The sequence below is a fragment of the Macrotis lagotis genome, chromosome 4, assembly GCF_037893015.1.
Source record: "Macrotis lagotis isolate mMagLag1 chromosome 4, bilby.v1.9.chrom.fasta, whole genome shotgun sequence".
NCBI classification, from domain to species: domain Eukaryota; kingdom Metazoa; phylum Chordata; class Mammalia; order Peramelemorphia; family Peramelidae; genus Macrotis; species Macrotis lagotis.
In genome coordinates this window covers 229159937-229179535 of record NC_133661.1, presented here as the reverse complement: position 1 = coordinate 229179535, position 19599 = coordinate 229159937, and the positions used below count along the sequence as shown (strand labels likewise).

General features: G+C 33.4%; 1 protein-coding gene across 16 annotated transcripts in view; it reads right to left on the bottom strand.

Annotated features, from left to right (window-relative positions):
• Positions 1 to 19599, bottom strand: part of EML5 (EMAP like 5) — a 244705-nt gene that overhangs the window by 191637 nt on the left and 33469 nt on the right. For 15 of the 16 annotated variants that reach the window (XR_012478175.1, XM_074235552.1, XM_074235553.1 and 12 more), the window contains 4 exons: positions 17970 to 18038; positions 15840 to 16025; positions 8901 to 9036; positions 4026 to 4227 (listed from right to left, as the gene is read on the bottom strand). Coding sequence is in view for 14 of the 16 variants with exons in the window: in XM_074235552.1 (XP_074091653.1) it covers positions 4026 to 4227; positions 8901 to 9036; positions 15840 to 16025; positions 17970 to 18038 (593 nt within the window). In the remaining 2 variants the exon portion in view is untranslated. Of the gene's footprint in view, positions 1 to 4025; positions 4228 to 8900; positions 9037 to 15839; positions 16026 to 17969; positions 18039 to 19599 lie in introns of those variants that run through there. The other variant, XM_074235557.1, reaches the window with a different exon arrangement.

Here is a 19599-nt window from a genome sequence, read left to right as displayed (position 1 = left end):
TTTGTCCTAAATGAAGAGAATTATCTACTACTATTTACTTCTTTACTTTTTCCATAATGGATATAGCATCATGACAACCACACCACTGGGGATGAGGCTTGAAACAGTGAACTATCAATCAACCTAAGAATAAAGAAGAGTAGCAGATCTGCATAAGGCAGAAAAAGTTATCACTGCATTAAGAAGTAGTTCCTAGGAAGCAGTTCCCTTGAAAAAGATCTGTTGATTTTAGAATTGTTGCATAAGTTTCATAATGTAATGTCAGTCCAAGAAGCTGATGAGATCTTAGATTGCATGAAGGGAGGGACAGTCTCCTCTATCCTTATCTTTCTTGACTCCTCTGGTGCAGGGGATGCTGTAGACTACCCCTTTTCCCCAGGATATTTTCTTCTCTCTGGGTCCAGTCACATTCTTTTCTCCAGGGCATTTCCCTGCTTAGTTGTTCATTCATTCTGTCTCATGCTCCCTAAATGCAGGTATTCCCACAGGCTCTATCCTGGATCCTCATCTCACTCTCTTCTCCCTGGTGATTTCATTAGTTCTCATAGGTTTAATTGTCATCTTGATGAAGCTAATTCACAGATTTTCATCTGCAGTCCTAATTAGTCTCCCAGTCTTAACTTTCCCTCCCTGACCCTGACTACACATCCTACAAAATACTTTTACAAAGTGATTCTTTCAAAGCATCCCTCTGATGATCATGTCGCTTTTCTATTCAACCATTTGTAGTGGCTCCCTTTTTACTCTAGGATTAAATATAAACTGCTGTTTGGTTCTTTAAAGCCCTTTGCAACTCGGTCTCAACCTACCTTTCCAGTCTCATTATTCACTACTCTTGTGTCCTTTAAAAGATAGTATCTTCTTGATGAGTAGAAATTATTTCAGGCATCATTTTTCTGTCACTAGAGCCTAGAACAGTGCCTGGTAAATGGTGGGTGCTGAACAAATACTTGATTGATTGATTTATAGACTTCATCATTCAAATGATCTCTTCAAGGTTACTAATAATCTCTTAACTGCCAAATCTAATTTTTTTTCAGGTCTTATCGTCCTTGATCTGTCATTGTTATCTACAATTTCTTCTTAAATACTCTTTTTTTTAAACCCTCTTAACTCTTAAGTTCTTTCTTTCTTGTTTGTTAATTCATTATTAATCTCTTTTGCTAGATTGTGAGGCTCTATTCTGTACCTTCTCTCTATTCTCTTCCTTGGTGCCTTTTCTCTTGCTTTCAAGGCAGTTAGTGCCAGGCCTGGAATCATGAAGATCTGAATTCAAATGTGGCCTTAGAGAGTTATTAGCTGTATAACCCTGGGAAAGTCACATAATCTCTGTCTTAATGTTCTCAACTGCAAAATACGGATGATGATAATAATAGCACTTACAGGATTATTATGAGGATCATCAAATCAGACAATAATTTAAAAAGTGCTCAGCACAGGGACTAGCATATAGTGAGCGTTATGTAAATATTATCATCATTATTAGTGATCATATGAGTTCTGAAAGGTCTAATTGTCTCTGAAGGATCTAACTGCAAATATATATTTTCAGCCTTAGTCATCCCAAAACTTTAATCTTGCAACTAACTGTCAACTGAACTTTTCCCACTAAATTTCCCATAGATTTCTCAAGCTCAACAAGTCCAAAATTGAACTCATTACCCCCTTCCCAGCCCCTAAACTTTTAAAAATTTCTCCATTATACCACCATTCTGTAGTGAAGATCAGTTTACTTCAGCTTGTATATAACGTATTTGTTCTTTTACAGTTTTAAAGTTGACTTTTTCTCGTTTTGCTGTCATTTTTATTTTTGTGTTCCAAATAAATCACTCTCCTTTCGGAGGAAGCCTCCATCAGATGTTCTAACTTCTGTAATGTTTGTCTTTAGTTCTGTTTTAGGAGGCATGTTTCTAACTTAATGTCTTCTACGAACTGTATTTTCTTTGGAGTCTTTCTGAAGTTTCTTGCTTCTCTGTGATCTCTGAGGAGTCTGTATTTTCATTGTGGAATTTTGATTCCATTTACTCTCCCCTGCCTCCAAATGTCTTTATGAGTCTCTCTCTACTGGTCTATCAGCTTGGGAGATTGGTTTATACTCAGCCTCTCTGAGACTACTTACTTTTCAGTCCTTTTCTTATATTTTCAGTAGCTTATCTTGGGTTTCTTGACTTACTTTTGGCTTTTTTCATTTGCATTGCTTCCCAGAATTCCTGTGATTAGAATTTTTAATTTTCCCCATTTGAGATGTATAAGAACTCAGATGAATCCTTGCCTCTAATACACTCCATGTAAGAAGATTGATAGTACCTTGCTCTATACCAGTTGCTATACCCTTCCTTAGTGGGACTGGGAAGAAAAAATGTCTCTCTAGGGAAAGAGTTTAAGATGGTCTCTGGGGACAGCTTGGTGGTGCAGTGGATAGAATACTGCCCTGGAGTCAGGAGTATCTGAGTTCAAATCCGGCCTCAGACACTTAAAAATTATCTAGCTGTGTGGCCTTGGGCAAGCCATTACCTTGTAAAAACTAAAAAAACTGTCTCTGTTCTGGTTCTGGGAGTTAGGAATCAAAAGGAATCCCATAAGTTGGATCTTAAAACATAAACCAGTGAGGTTGCTTTGCTAGCAGTGGCTGGCATGGTTTTGAGGTACTGTCAAAGCAGGATCTTAAAAGTATGTCAGATGTCAATGCTGTTTCATGAGGTTCTCCCTTGTTCAATAGTTTTGTCTTTTTCATCAGTTTTAAATATCCTATATGTGGTATTTATTTATAATGTTTGAGATTTTTAAGTTGGAGAAATCTATGGAAACAACTACCCTGTAATTTTGCTAATTGCATCTCCAACTGCAAAGGGCAGGCCTAAGATCTAGGGTCACCCATTCACTGAGGTGACATAGGTCAAAAAAAGGCAGCTCTGAATTAAAAACTATAGTTAAGGATTCTATAAAAGCAACTTAATGGCTTAATTAATTAAATGATACTAACTTCAGCTAGAAAATTTGAGTATGACTTAGCATCTAGACTAGATTATATTGGACATACCTTTATTTTCATCCACAATTACCTGTGCTTCCTGAAACATGGAGGACACAGGGTCTAAAGAAAAGTATTAAGTCTGTTTATATACTTAATGGGAACAACAGATAAATCCCATAAAGAGGGCTCAATCTTCCTATAGAAAAAAAAATTTAAAAATATTAAGACAGGCAATTTATCCCTTTCTCTGTTATTTTGACTACCTAAAAAAAATTAAAGAAGCAGCTTTCTTATCTGTAAGATGCAGTATAAGAGAGACAAGGAAAGTCTTTATTCTTTTCTGAGGAGCAAAAAGTTGAGGCAAAGAGAAGTGGTGGCAATTACCAACTGGTGACATAAGGACTGTCTAGTGAGAAGAAAAATAGGGTTCATGGAAGTAACACAGACTCATGGAAACATAATTCTGGGTCAATGGCCATGGTTTTGCATCAACTAGATGGAAAACAATGTGAGCACAGTAGGTAGGGTCACAAAACCAAGGAAGCAAAGAATATATATCATTCCGTTCTTAACGTTTTGCTGTCATAGGGTTGTAGATATATTCAATCAGATCCAAAACTCAGATGGCAATGAATGAGCAAGTATAACTTATGTACAACTATTAGGAGATAAATATAACATTGCCATAGCCAGAGGATGACTTCAAAGGACTACTACTGATTCAACAAGGTCATATCTATAAGTCAATACTCAAATATTCAAGTAGATATGATCAGATTGATTTCGAAGATTCCTCCAACAGCACTGATAACACACCAGCCAGGCTTACTCATCTTACTTGACTCTTATTCATGCTCTCCCTAAAGGTCACAAGAAGGAAGGCACCAACTTATAAACATATCTTTCAAAACTACTCATTTCTAGATACAATTTCTGGATACATATCCAATAAAAATCACATAACTCCAATGAGGCTGGAATTTTGTGAAAATTCACAAAGACTACCCTTAATATAAATAACTTCCATAAAATAATTTCTAATTTTGTTTACCTGACTGACCGATCATCACTTCCAGTCATAGCCAGAGGCTTAGTTGGGTGCACAGCCAGAGCCCAAAGTTCACCTTCACAGTGTCCCTGCATAATCAGGAAAGGCTTATTTCGTTCATGTACCACGATTTCAAAAATTTCACTATCCTGAGTTCCAACTAGGATATGATCTCCTCGCCAACAAACACTCCTGACAGACAAACCTAGTGAAAAATAAAATGAATTTAATAATGAATAGGTAGAGCAAGGAATTACCTACATAGTATGATCTAAAATCCATTGGGTAGATCTATTCTCCAAACCAACCAAGAATACAACATTCTATCTTAGCTTAAAGTTTTTCCTTTTCAAAGAGCATCTCTTATAATGCAAAGTCCCCTGGGAAAAGAAACAAATTAAGCTACTATCATTTACAACTGAGTATAAATCAGTTTATTAAGTCATTTTTTCTTCTGACAGTTAAATGAAATGTACACAAAAAAGATGAGCAATTTTGCTGGTGAAAAATAACTTTGTATCAAATAGCTTGGGAAGATAATCAACTCAATTTAATTCAAATAATCAAATATTGGCTAATGTTTGTTTTACTAGGCATTGGGCTATTTGCTAGGAAAAGTAATGGATTTTTGTCCTCAAGGTGCTTAAATTCACTAAGGCAAGATGAGTTCAAATAAATACAAAATACAGACAAAGAAAATATATGTGTCTAATTTGAGTGGAAGTAACTCCACTCAACTAATGAATCAACTGGGGGATCAGGAATGACTTCATATAGGTGATAGCATTTGAGCTGAATTTTATAAGAAACTAAGGATTCCTTGGATGGAAGCAGAGTGTTAAGATTCTCTATGCAACAGTAGGAAATGGAATATGTACTGGTAACAAAAAATAGGTCAGTTTGATTGGAAAAGAGAGTATGTGAGAGGGAATAGCATGAAAATCAGTCAGAAAAGTTCAATTGGAATCAGAATGCAAAAGATTTTAAATTCAAAAGAGGCCATATTTTTTTCTAGAGGAAAAAGCACTGAACTATTGAGGAGAGGCTAGCCAGAAGCGACTAAAAGCTGGTAAAGTAATTACAAAGCTAGCTGTGTGAGAAGGCAGAAAAAAAATGCAAGAAAAGCAGAGACAGGATCAATAAGACTTGTCAAATTAGTGCAAAATATTCCTAATTGGAATTTAAGAGTAATAAGAATACAGAAAAGTAGGAAAGCAATGAGAAAAAATTTAACTGAAAATTTGACTAAGACCAGCCTTTGTGTACTCATCACTGGAATATATTTTTGTACATTTTATATGTTCTATGTATATTATGTGTATATACATATATTTGTATATGTGTGTGTGTATATATATATTATATGTGTGTGTATGTATATATATATATATATATATATATATATATATATATATATATATACACACACTTTCTTTATGTACCGTGATATGAAAGTGCATTCTATTTTTAAATTTTTTGTAAAGCAATTTGGTTCTCTCTAGTAAAATATAAAATTCTTGAAGACAAAAACTGGTTTGTCTTTGTTTCTCTCTTGTATTGCATCTAGAATGACTTTATAACTGTTTCCTGAATTCTTAAATTTCTTCTTTACCCATCATTTCTTGTCTCTTATCTTGTATCCTTATATATTTTATATATATATGTATATATATATATATATATATATTTATATATATGTGTTTTACTCCTTTAATACTTTTCTCCAACCCAGTAAAATGCAGACACTAGGAATACAAAATTCCGTGCTTGTGTATGTTTTTTAAGATTGCATCCCCAAGTATCTTTCACATATAGTGGACACTCAATGAACATTTGCTGAAGTAATTACTAGTCACATGAAATTTGATAAAGAGAAATATCAAGTCTTACACGTACATTTTAAAAAAATTAACTGCCTAAGTTTTAAGATGTGGTTAGAAAGTAGTTTGTATGAAAAGGGACTTTTTTGGGGACTACAAGCTCAATTCATCAGAAGTGTGATATGGCAGACAAAAATGGGCTATATTATTGGAGGAACAGAATTCAGAGCAACAAAGGGGATCATTTCATATTTGGATAAAATCACATTTGGGAATTCTGGGAAGACTCCCAGTTTCATATTTTGAAAGGATATTTTGACAACCAAAGATGAGGGTATTTGATCCTAGACCATATGAGACTGGCTGAAAGATATTTATTTTGGAGAAGAGAAGACTTTGAAAAGGACCAAGACAAACAGAAAACTGTAATGTGAAAGGGTCAAAAGTATGTAGAAAGGCAAAACAAGGAACAGTGAGTGGAAGTTAAAGAAAGCCATACTGTGGTTCCATGTATGAAAAACTTCTTAACTAATACAATGAAGAAGGCTGTATTCAGGAGCAGAATCAGAATCTTAGAGAGACTTCAGCTATAATCTGCCTAAACCTTAGCCAAATCTTAAATTTCTCTGTACTTAAGGTCTTTAAGCAAACAATAGATAAAAACCTGGGTCAAGGATGCTACAGACAGGATTTATATTCTGAGGAAAGTGATTATTTTATTTCTAAAGTCCCTTTCAATTTCATTTAATATGATTGCACAGGATTTCATCTGAATGTAAATCATCTTGAATTTATAAAATTCAGGATTTATAGGATTATAGTGATTTACATCAACAAGAATTTTTAAACACACTTATATGCCAGTACTGTACTAGGCTCTGGGATACAAATACAACAAATAAAACGATATGAAACAAGCGAAACAATAGCTTTTAACAAGGAGCTGACATTTAACAAAAAAGGAAGAAAAAGGAAGAAAAAGACATATATAGGATGAAGAAATATAAAGGGAATTAATATAAATTGTATTTAAATATAAGATCATTTGGGAGGAGCGGCTTTAGCATTTTGGAGGCTGGAAGAAAGAAAGATAAGGTGGGAGATAATATCCAAGAAAGTTGGGGAATAAATAGGAGAGAAAAAGGACAGCTTATGTTTAAACTGTCTAAATTTTCTCAGAATAAAAAAAAAAGCAAAGTTCTCAGCTATGAGAAATAGGGGTATGGCAGGAGAGGTTGTAGAGACTTCAGGAGATAGCAGAAAATTTGGAATGTCATCTATAGGCAATATGAAAAAGGGAATTATTGTTCAGTCATTTTTCAATCATGTTTGACTTTTTATGACTTCATCTAAGGTTTTCTTAGCAAAAATAAGGGAGGGCTTTCTATTTCCTTTTCTCTCTCATCTTACAGGTGAGGAACTGAGATACACAGGATTAAATGACTTGCCTAGGGTCACACAGCTAATAAGTGTCTGGGGCTTGATTTCAATTCTGTGAGATCAATCTCACTACTTCAGGCTGGCACTCTATTTAGTATAACACCTACGTGCCCTGGGGAATCAATTGGGAACACTTAACTTTCAACGATTTGTTTCTCACCTTACATGCCATTACTTCTTTTCTTTACCTAGTCAAAGCTATCCTTGAAGATTCAAAACATGAGCTTGTGAAGTCTTTCCTGACTTCATATAGGTGATAGCATTTGAGCTGAATTTTATAAGAAACTAAGGATTCCTTGGATGGAAGCAGAGTGTTAAGATTCTCTATGCAACAGTAGGAAATGGAATATGTACTGGTAACAAAAATAGGTCAGTTTGATTGGAAAAGAGAGTATGTGAGAGGGAATAGCATGAAAATCAGTCAGAAAAGTTCAATTGGAATCAGAATGCAAAAGATTTTAAATTCAAAAGAGGCCATATTTTTTTTCTAGAGGCAAAAGCACTGCACTATTGAGGAGAGGCTGGCCAGAAGCGACTAAAAGCTGGTAAAGTAATTACAAAGCTAGCTGTGTGAGAAGGTAGAAAAAAATGATTGCAAGAAAAGCAGAGACAGGATCAATAAGACTTGTCAAATTAGTGCTACTCTAAAGTCCTATACCACTAACCACACCATTCATTTGACAATCACGTGCCAACTCATATTTCCTGTAGTGAACTATTATCTTAAATAGTCAATTACACTTACACATTTTTATGCTTTGCCTTTTCAATAAGACTCTAAGTTCCTTAGGACAGGCGTCATTTTACTATGTACTTAAGTCCAATGCTTTGACCAGAGCCGAAACTCTATAACTATTTATGGATTGTCTTTCCAGTTATGGAAGAGTAAGAAGCCCTCTCTTATTGCAACAGTTTTTAAAACTTGAAAAGAGGAAATGATTTCCAATTATTGACTACAATTTAAAAAACTAAATTTTGGGGGCAGCTAGGTGGCGCAGTGGATAAAGCACTGGCCCCAGAGTCAGGAGTACCTGGGTTCAAATCCAGTCTCAGACACTTAATAACTACCTAGCTGTGTGGCCTTGGGCAAGCCACTTAACCCCATTTGCCTTGGAAAAATCTAAGAACAAAACAAAACAAAACAAAAAAGTTAAATTTTTACAAACTAATACCCTATGAGAAGGTCCACAATATTGTGATTTGAAAATATTTCTAAAAATTATAAGTCCAGATGAAAACTAAAAAGACTGAAATTCACAGTCCAATCATTTTCAAGAAATCTACTTCTCCAGTCTTTTTTATTTATAGCTGTTCACTTGATAACTATGATTGCATTCTATGCACAGCCTTTTTTCATAGTTCCATAACATTCCAACTCCCTTTATGGGGTTTAACATTAGTTTGTCCATTACCTTTCTAGAAAGAAACAAAATTAATCAATGTAGATAGTTGATAAAAGTTTTCACAAGATCTCAAATGAAAAGAAATCAATTAAGTTTGCAAGCCCGAATGAAAGGAAAATTTCAGTTTATACTCCACATCTTTGCTCATTTATATAATTTTATAGTCCATTAAAAATTAACCTGATTATGACCCAATCAAATTCACAGCTTTTTACCTTTGTATCCCTGGTCTGTTTCCCTGAGATCAATTACAGTGATTGGTTTAAAAGTTAAATCCCAGAGGCGAATACAACCATCTCTGCCACCAGTAGCAAAGCCTTCCTCACAGGCATTCATACTGAAAATTCCTGCCTATGAGAAAAAAGAAAACATCATTTAATAATATGATTTTTTACAATTTCAACTGAGAAGATAAAAATTATGGAATAATTTTCTTTTATGGCATATGATTAAAAATGAAATTTTATGGCAAATTTAAAAAGTCTAGATGACGGACATATTTTAATAACTAGAACTACAGTTCTAGTTTCATGTACATACATACATACATACATACATACGTCACTTTTTTTTGCAAGGCAGTGGGGGTTAAGTGACTTGCCCAGTTAGGTAGTTATTAAGTGTGTGAAGCTGGATTTGAACTCAGGTCCTCCTGACTCCAGGGCAGGTTCTTTATTCACTATGACACCTAGCTGCCCCCCCACTTCTTTATTAATTACTTTACAAAAAGTGATCTGAATTATAAGAAGTGAGAAGCAATTCATAAGAAGGCCTGAGCTCAAGTCCCCAGAATACATACTAGCAGCAATGATCCTGGACTTTCAGGTAGCCTCTCAATGTACTGATCAATTAAGGCTATAAATTTCAAAGGAAGTGCCTATTTGTGTAAAGTTTCTCCTACCAAAGCATTCCTTATACCAATGAAATCACAGTTGCAGTCCCTATTTCTGTCCTTAGGAAAGGAAAGCAATGATTTGGCTAATTTTAAGTGAGTTTTTGTTTTTTGATTTTTGCAAGGCAATGGGGTTAAGTGGCTTGCCCAAGACCACACAGCTAGGTAATTATTAAGTGTCTGAGGCTGGATTTGAACTCAGGTACTCCTGACTCCGGGGCCAGTGCTCTATCCACTGCACCACCTAGCTGCCCCTGATTTGGCTAATTTTAGAAGTGAATAATCCATTACTAGAGAAGTTAGTTTAAGTACTGTGATAAATGACAAAAATGGCAATAGTTCCAAAAATTCATTCCAGAATCAAGAGGCAACTTCACTGTTATTCAGAAGTACATAGTCAAATCCTATAGCGTTAACTGGGAGCTAACTTTCAATCACACTTAAATCACAGTAATGTAATATAGTAGTCAACTGTTTAGAGGTTCATAGACCTCTAAAATTAACATGATCTATGTAAAATGTGAAATATTTAAAAATAATATGCTATGAAATTGTTGGAAATAGAGAATCCAGAAAATTTTGAACTTCATTTTTCTTTTCACCTTTTTTATAATAGCAGAACTACTGATAATTTTTGTTTAAATAATTAAAAAAAGTTTTCCTACCTATGTGGTAGGAAAACTTAGAAATATTGCTTAAATATGAGAATGGTTTTAAAAAGAATTGATGGTACAAATATTAACTTTTCTAATTTGTTGAACTGAGTCACAGTTGTGAAAAATCTAAGAAACACTGAACTATCAAGTATAAATATATATGTATGTATATAAATCTGCTTTTATGAATTATTTAATAGCTTTTTAACAGCCAGTTTTATGATTTGGACTTCTCTTTCTGAAAACTCTGCTGCCACTTCAAAGATGGCATAATTACCCTGTTGACTCAGTGCCCTTTACTTAACATCTGTAATAAGTTGCCAAATACTGCTATTCTCTTCACATGTAACATATTTTCCTTGACAATTTCTCCTTCCCAGTCAGCTTTAATAATTTACAATTATCTTTCTTCCTCACTTTACTTTCACTCTTGATAATCTTCCAATGATACTTTACAAGTAAGTTCAAACTCCAAACCAATCAAAGATACAAGGTCAATTTTTTTTCTCACTATACCAGGCTAATTTACACAGTTCTTCATGTTCACTACTCCTCTCTTTGCCAAAACAACTAGTATTTACCTGGAGAAATCACTAAACCAGGACTGAGTAACTATTTGGTCCCTATGTTATGGCCAGTTATGAAAAACAAAAAATTGGAAGGATGATGACAAGATTGAGAAAGAGATAGACATACACTGAAAGACAGATAGATGGAGATAAAGTAAGAAAGATAATAAAGTAGAGGTAGTGACAAGAGCAGCAAAAATACAGGTTGTAGATGAGCATATTCTTTCATAAAGCAACATTTTCCATCTTAAAATCTTTTTTCTAAATTTAAAATTACTGCTAAACATTGTTTCAACTATGTTTTATTATCCCAAATATGAATATAAGCAATATCACTCTTGTTGAACCAGCCAAAGGACACTAAAGATTACATTAATAGACTAGACAGGAAGATCTTTCTTCATCTTTGCTGTCAAAGTACAGAGTCTTGAATACAATACACATTTAATGTTTATTGCATTGAATTAAAGCCATTGTTTTCCAGATTTCACTCACATTCAACCAGTGTGGGCTATACATTTACAATATCCCTTTATATCTGTGAGACTTTTAATTTAAAAGTTTAACTAAATTTTAAAAGAGTAATTTCTTATATAGTTGTAAAAATTATGATTTCACATTGCTTTTTTAGAAGCAGCTTTTTAGGTTCATATTTTTTTAAAGGAACCATAACTTCTCCAGTTTAGAGAGTTACTTGCATGGACTTTCTCTGTGAATTCTGAAAGTTTAAGTGATTTGGCCAGGATCATAGATGTAGGATGTGTCAGAGGTGAGAATTGAACTCCAAGTCTTCTTTATTCTATTAAGCTTTCTATTGACAATACCAAGGCTGCTACACTACCTAGATGGCTCACTTTGATACTCTATGAATGTAGAAAGAATGACAAATGATTAGTACTTTAACTTCTCAGAGAAAAGACCACATTTTATTCTTATAAAACTAACATTTTCCTCTAATCTGAACCAAATTTGTTTTAGATGTTGAGCATAATGAGAAAGATTGAAGTTTAAATCATGTACTTATTTATACTTCATGCAAGTATTACATCTATCAGTTAAGACTTTAAAAAGCACTCTTTTGTACTGGATACTGAAGTGATTTGTTTATGAAACTTCTGCTCTTTCATATGTAAATATATCCTGAAATATAAGAATTTTCAGTCATGTAACCTTGATCATAGAATTAGAAAATTTATTTTTATTCTTAATCCATTAGTAAGAAAATAGTGGAATGTATCCTTGCTGGCAAAAAAATAGTGTTGGACTGATCCATTAGCTTAGTGTAGTTTAAAACATAAATCTAAATCATAATTACATTTGTTTCCCACTAAAATATATTTAATGCTTGATTAAGCATTTCAGTAAGGTAATTATTTAAGTCATTTCCTGTTACTTAAACTCCAGCTTTGATTTGATAAATACACCCACATATGTGTATTACACACATACACACTCACTCTTAAATATCTTGAACAGATATAACAGAGCATCCTATATTTAAACATCCAAAGATTTTTTAGAAAATTACTTAACTAATTTAACTATACCACAAAGACTTCATAAAATCCCAAAATGTTGGCAATATGGAGTTCAAATTAACAAGTACATAATTCATCTGAAATAATCCAGCAATAACTACCTGCATGATATTTGGTAAACTTCCACCAAGAGTAAAAATAAATGACATGATCATGTTAGTCAAATTACAGAGCATCCAATTATGGATGATCAGACCAATACAAACTTGGAATGAGCTACCACAGCTTGTGCAGAAATAGATCATGTGAACATTTGGGGTGTTTTCTAAATTTGCTTATCTTGTATTTCTTTAGAGCTACTTCCATTTCTGTTTTGTTCATAATGCACAGTACCTTCTGAGATAGGGGCATGCCATGGTGGGCAGTCTTGTGGCAGTGTTTCTCATGTGACACAATTCTAAAGTTCTTAAAAGAAAGTGCCCATGTATTGCTTTTTCTGACCATCATGTGACTGCCTGTCCTATGTGAGTACTTCATATAATAGTCTTTTTTGCAAGCATACATTTGACATTCAAACAACTTAACCAGTCTATCACAGTTGTGTTCTCTGCAAAAGAATTTGAATGCCTGGCAGATTAGTTCAGTACAGGACTTCAGTATTTGGTATCCTATCTGGTGTGTGATCTTTAGAATATTCCTAAAACAATTCAAATGGAAGTGATTCAATTTCATGGCATGGAGCTAGTAGACTATCCAAGTGCTACAGGCATACAACAATGAGGCCAGTACAACAACTCTGTAGACCTTCAGGTAGTCATATCTCTTTTCTCCCACACTTTCCATTGGAGCCTCCCAAATACTGAGCTGGTTTTACCAATATGTGTTTCAACCTCATTACCAATGTGTATTTCCCTGGAAAGCACACTGGTAAGGTAAGATAATTTATCCACAGTACTTAAAACTTTTCCATTTGCTGTAATTGATGGTTCCACATATGGACATTGTGGTGCTGACTCCTGTGTTTTCTTGGTGTCAGCTGTTAAACCAACATTAGCACAAGTAGCAGAGAATCAATCCATATTTTGTTGCATCTCAGCTTCAGTGGTTGCACAATAATCTACAAACAGAAAATTATGCACCAACACTCCCTCCACTTTGGTTTTGGCCCTTTCAAATTGAAGAATTTACTAGCAGTGCACTAGATGACCTTGATGCCATGTCATCCTCAGTGAAGACAATTGATAACAGAGCTGAAAAAAATCATGTTAAAAAGCATGGGGCAAGGATACAGTCTTATTGTTCACTCCATTGGTGACCAGGAAACTGTAAAAGCATCAGCCACTATTCAGAAAAGGCAATAATGCTGTCATGAAATTCCCATACTATACTGTTAAATTTCACCAGGTAACCAAATTTTGTTATAGTTTTTCATAAGTACTCACAACTGATGATATCAAAGACTGGTCAGATCTGTCTAAGAGTTCAGTTGTGCTCCTGGCATTTCATTTAGAGTTGTTGGGCAGCATATATCTTATTGACCATTTCTAGGCCCTTTCTGAAGCTACATTGACTCTCAGGGAGCTGACTATCTTCCAGGTGAAGGCACAGCCTATTAAGGAGGACTCTGGCAAGAATCCTGCAAGCAATGACTAAAAAAGAGAATACCCCTTATGATTATCACAGGGCATTCTATTTCCTTTATCTTTACAAGGATAGACAATGGAGGTTTTCCTGAACTTCTGGAGGATAACCTCTCAACACCATATAACCTGGAAAATTTCAGTCAGCTTTTGTAGGAGCAATGGAACCCCCACCTTGTAAATCTCAGCTGTAAAATAACTGATACCAAGTTATTTTGCCACATGAAAAGAGCCTAATGACATTTAAATCTCTTCTTTAGTTGGAACTTCACCTAGGAAGGGAGTGATTACAATTTGAGCTAAATAGTCAAGGGCTTTAGCATTGACTATGTAACTAATAAATGTTGCACCATTTTCGATGGTTAATTGAATTATAGTTCTTTGGTCCATAAATAGCCGAAAAGGAATCAGAAAAGTGCTCTGAATTATTACTATTATCATAAAACTGAATTTTATCTGTCTTCACTGTGACAAAAATCCTGTATTTCTCTGGCATTAAATGCTACCTTTTTAAAGATGAATAAATTATCCTGCTGGTAAACCCTCGTTTTTTGTTTAGCAACTTCTGAATTTCACTATCATTTTAATCAAATGAATATTGATATTTGTGAGTGTTCTGGTCCAATGCTGTACATCACATTTCTGAAAATTGCCCACTCCTTTTTTGCTCCACTATTACCAAGTGTGTGTTGGTTTAACTTTCCCTCCAAGTTAACAACAAACTATTCCTATTCAAAGACGTGTTCTAATCTATTAATATTAATTCTTCTGTTGCCACCAGTTTTGTTGAATGCAAATATTTAACTTTGAGAAGAAAAAACTAAGATCAGTTCAACACTGTATCATAATCTCATAATCCTGTCTGCTCTCTTTACAATCACATAGTCTATTTAAATGTCACTGTTTGCTGTAAGTGTGCATCGATGAAGTTTTACTGTGGAAGAACATGTTCATGATGAGAAGTTCAAGAGACGCCCAAGTCTTCAGTAGTAAATGATCATTGCTGTTGCTGTTTCCAAGACAATTCCTCCCAAGGACTCCATGCCATGTCTGGTAGTCTGAGTCTATTCTAGCATTAATGTTATCCAGAATTATACGCTTGTCCTCTTTTGGCATGCTGGTGATAGAGGTCATCAGGTCTTCATAAAATTTTTCTCTGATGTCATCAGTTTTTCATGGAGGGAGTGTAGGCACCTAGGATGGTGGTAAGGCATTTTCCTGCAAGTGCCAATCACACTGTCAGGAGCGCATCCATTCTTTTGCTAGGCATACAAGCTTGTTGACAAGATAAGTCTTGATTGCAAAACCTATACCAGCTTCACAGCTCCATTTCACTGTGACTACTCCAGAAAAATGTGCTAACATACAAGCTCTCTGATAATATACAAGGCTCTGAAAACAAGGTCACTATTCCCTTCCTCTCTCCTAGACAAAGAGATATTATAGTAAGCAAAGTTTAAGATCAGTGCATAGTTAAATGATATAAAGGTAAAATATAAATTAACAAAATCAGTGTAGAAAAGTCTGATAGTAATTCCAGTAACCAATAGTATGGAAAGATGTGCTAAAAGAAATGTCCATTTGAACAATCTGGAATTGCAATATGCTAGGGAAAAAAAAAACTTTTTCAACAAAGCTTACATTCAAGGGTAGCAAGAAAAGGAATGTCCAAACCTATGATTTCATCAGTACGAGGAACTACCAATGCAGAAAATCTCTCATCAATGTTAAGCAATTTTTTTCTGCAAGTTAGATCTTAGCGTTTTGCAGGGAACACTGAGAAGCAAAGTGAATTGTCGCAGTTACAAACCTAGCATGTGTCAGGGGCAGGATCTGGATTTAAGCCTTCTTGACTCCAAAGCTGCCCATTCTATTCAACAGATTAGGCTGTAAAATTGTAGGTTATAATATATACTTACCATATGTGCTCCCTGTATTGTACGTATAAGATTAACTCCTTTCCATACATAGACATCCCCACTGAGTGCACCAGAATATGTTAATTCATCTCTTGCACAGGCAAGGCACAATATTGTCTGAAGATCACCAGCCTTACCAAAGACACCTCGCTTTGGAGTCAAAGAATTTCCACACAAACTCCAGAACTAAAAAGATATATATATAATTAGAATATAAAATTAGAAAATAATTTTTAGAAATTTTTACATATACTTAGATATGATTTATAAAGTAAGCATATGACTGGATATTTTTTTAGATAATTAGAAGTCACAAGACTAAGAAATTTTCTAATACTATTACAATACTGAATTAACAGTTAATGTCAGAATCTGTGTTCTAAAATTGTTTGAGTCTGATTTTTCTTTGTAAAACTAGGATATTAAACATCAGGATTATTTTTCAGTTTTAATTTTTAATAGGGAGAGAAACAAGACTTATGACTTCATTGATATAAGAAACTCTCAGGCAAAGAAAGTCACCAGGTGGACCCTATGTCTGCAATTTATAGTCTTAGAAAATTGTCTAAACACAGAGAAGAGACTAGTTCAAAGTCACCCAAAAAGAATGTGTCAGAAGTGAAACCTGATCTAGTCCCTCCTGTTTCCAAGGTCAAATCCCTATTCACTATTACATGCTACCCCTGTTTCTTATGATTCCATGATATTTATAAAAATCATGTTATTACTTTATTATTTTGTAAACATTATAATAAAGTATAGAATCTATATTGAACTTTCCAATAGAAAAGGTTACCAGATGAGGTTATTGGTTATTATCGACATGAGAAACAATAATAACAAAAAACATTGGATAGACCGCATGATCGGTTTATATAATCTAGACTTCTGTCTTAGGAACAAGAAAGTTCTGACCTAGATTTATTTTCTGGTTAAGCAGAGATATTATCCCCCAAAATTCAATCTTCCTCTTAATTTTAAAACTGTCTTCCCTGTAAATTTTAAAAACTTGCTTAGAAATAACTGGTGTTATCCTTTTGGAAGCCAGGGAAACTATTTGTAACCTCAATTTTTAAAAAAATAATACAAGTTTAGTAAATTTAGTAAATACTAGTAAATAGTATACATATAAGAAAATAGCAAAGAATGGAAAAGATTTGAAAGGAAAGATATAATTTTTAAATATTAACTCTTACTGAAAGGGTTAACCAAAATAATCATCTTCAAATTATGGAGAAAATAAATTATTCAGTAGGCTTATACAACATCTCAGTAAGAAATAAAAAATTTAATACATTTATACAAGTGTTTATACAAGTAATTTTTTCTTCTTCAAATTATATCTTCCAAAATTCTTAACTATTCAAGAAAAAAATGACTGTTTTGTTGAATTAAGCTTTTTATTTGGTTCCTAATTATCAAATCGTGTATTAATTATCTTCTTCTAAGTCTCCTTTATGGAGCTGAATTTCTCTGATGTGATGATCACTAAGGAAAACTATTATGTTTCATAGTCTTTACCTGGAGAAAAATGATATAAGCCTATTCCTAGTAAAAATTAATTTTTTCCTTTAATAGCACAACAAATTTATCAACTAGGAACTGAGCTTTTGGCCTTACATGAAATACATAGATTATTAAACTCATGAATGATATTCATGAATGTTCACTGAGGCTCAGAGAAGATGAGTGAATGATCCAAGGTCAAATGACTAATAGTGGCTTATAGGATTTGAGACCATAACTTCAGTCTAAATCTAGGGTTCTTTTTTATTACGACAAAATGTAGCAGAGGTCAATGTTCTCGAAGGGAAACCATAAAGGAATCTTACATAAGAAACATAACGCTAGATACTGAAGTCGAACCCTAAAAGTAGGCCTCTAATGTTCACTAATTTTGCTTGAGAAAGTTACCTCTAATTTTGACCTTAAAGTTTTCATAAACACTTAAATAACCACTGACAAGGGCTTTAACATAGGAAATGCAAATGTAAAAATTCTAAAAATAAAAGATTACTTTCATATTTCAAATAGCTCTCAAAATTTTAACAACAGTATGAAATTCAATTCTGAAGAAAAAAATTAGTAACACTGATGCGGCTGAATGAAAAAAAAAAACATTTTGGGTACCTTAATATGTTTTACACCACAACTGACAAGTTTATTTGGTTGATATAAGTCCCAAGAAATATCAAATATCTGTAAAAAACAAGAATTCAGTTAAACTCAACTTTTAATAATTTTTCAGTCATATTCAATATGATCAAATGTAACATTATGTTACCTATTTAAAATATATCCTTCAAGATTTGGAGTTACTGTGATAGGTACAAATGTCTATTACAATGAACTTGTGACTACTGCCACAGAAGAGTAAACTCCTACTACTAAAGAAGGCTGGTATCTTATCTGCAACTTATAGTCTTAGAGAGGTGCCTAGGACACTCAGGGGTTGGTTAACTGTTTTATCCAGGGTCCTATGCTCAGCGTGTATCAAAAGGACTTGAACTCATATCTTCTTGGCATTGAGGTCAATTCTTTATCTACAACATTATTCTGCTTTTACTTTTTTTACACATGATTCATATAAATTTTATGAAGATATAAAAGGAAATGAAAATTTTTATAACAGATTTGATATGCTATATACCATAAAGAGAAATATTTAAATAAAACAAGTACCAGAAAGAAAATACATGGTGCTAGAAAGAAATAGCTTTCTTGGAAAGTAAGTTTTATAAATATTTCTATTTTTCTGCTCTAAAAAGTATTCTATCATATTTATTTGGCATATGACATTATACTTAAACTAAATATGCTACTAATCAATGCTAAAAAGTCCAAAATACTATATTCTTAAATAATAATGAAATAAAAATTATTTTAGAGAGACAATTTACATACCATGGTCCATATTTTAAAAATCAAACACATTTAAACTATCTATTAAGAGATAAAAATTTAATATGGTCATTTTATACCAGCAGTGAAGATTATAACAGGTATTTGTGTTCATTTTTTGTTGTTAAAACGGAGGGTTAAGTTTGGAAGAGAAACGAGTGTTTTCAGAAATGATTATGATTTTTAAAAAGCTATCGATAAAACATTGTTTTAAATAAATAAAGGTATATAAACTCTGAGGCAAATATTAGTTAATTTAATCAAAGGTATGTAAGTTTCAAATGCTTCCAACTAGGAAGGTCAGACAAAGCAAATATTTAATAAAATATGAAATTATGGTTTATTTTTATATGGACCTTTGATTTCATTGTTATAGGGAGCTCCAGGTGAGGAACTTTTCTATCTTCTCTCCAACTATGCAGTCATTAAGGGTAGTCTGGGGACATTTAGAAGTAAAGTGACTTCCCCAGGATCACAGTGTCAGTGATGGACCCTTGAACTCAGGTATTCAGACTCTGAGGCCAGTTTTCTATCTACTATACTTACACTGCCTCAAGTAATTATTCAATATTTACTTTAATGTATATCAGAAAATAATTTTTAAAATACTAACAAAACCTCCAAATAATGTTTTCAACATTTAACAAATGATCCACTAAAACTATTAATATAGGAAAAAATTTAAATTAGCATAAAAATTTATAGCATAAAATTCTAGCACAATAAGAAACATTTGCAGATTTATTATTATGGTTTCCAACTCATATTTAGTTATGAAGAAAACGTCAACTTTACAAAGACAGAACCTTCAAAATGGTTTCATTCCATTTGAGACCCTAAGTATATGCTCTATTTGACA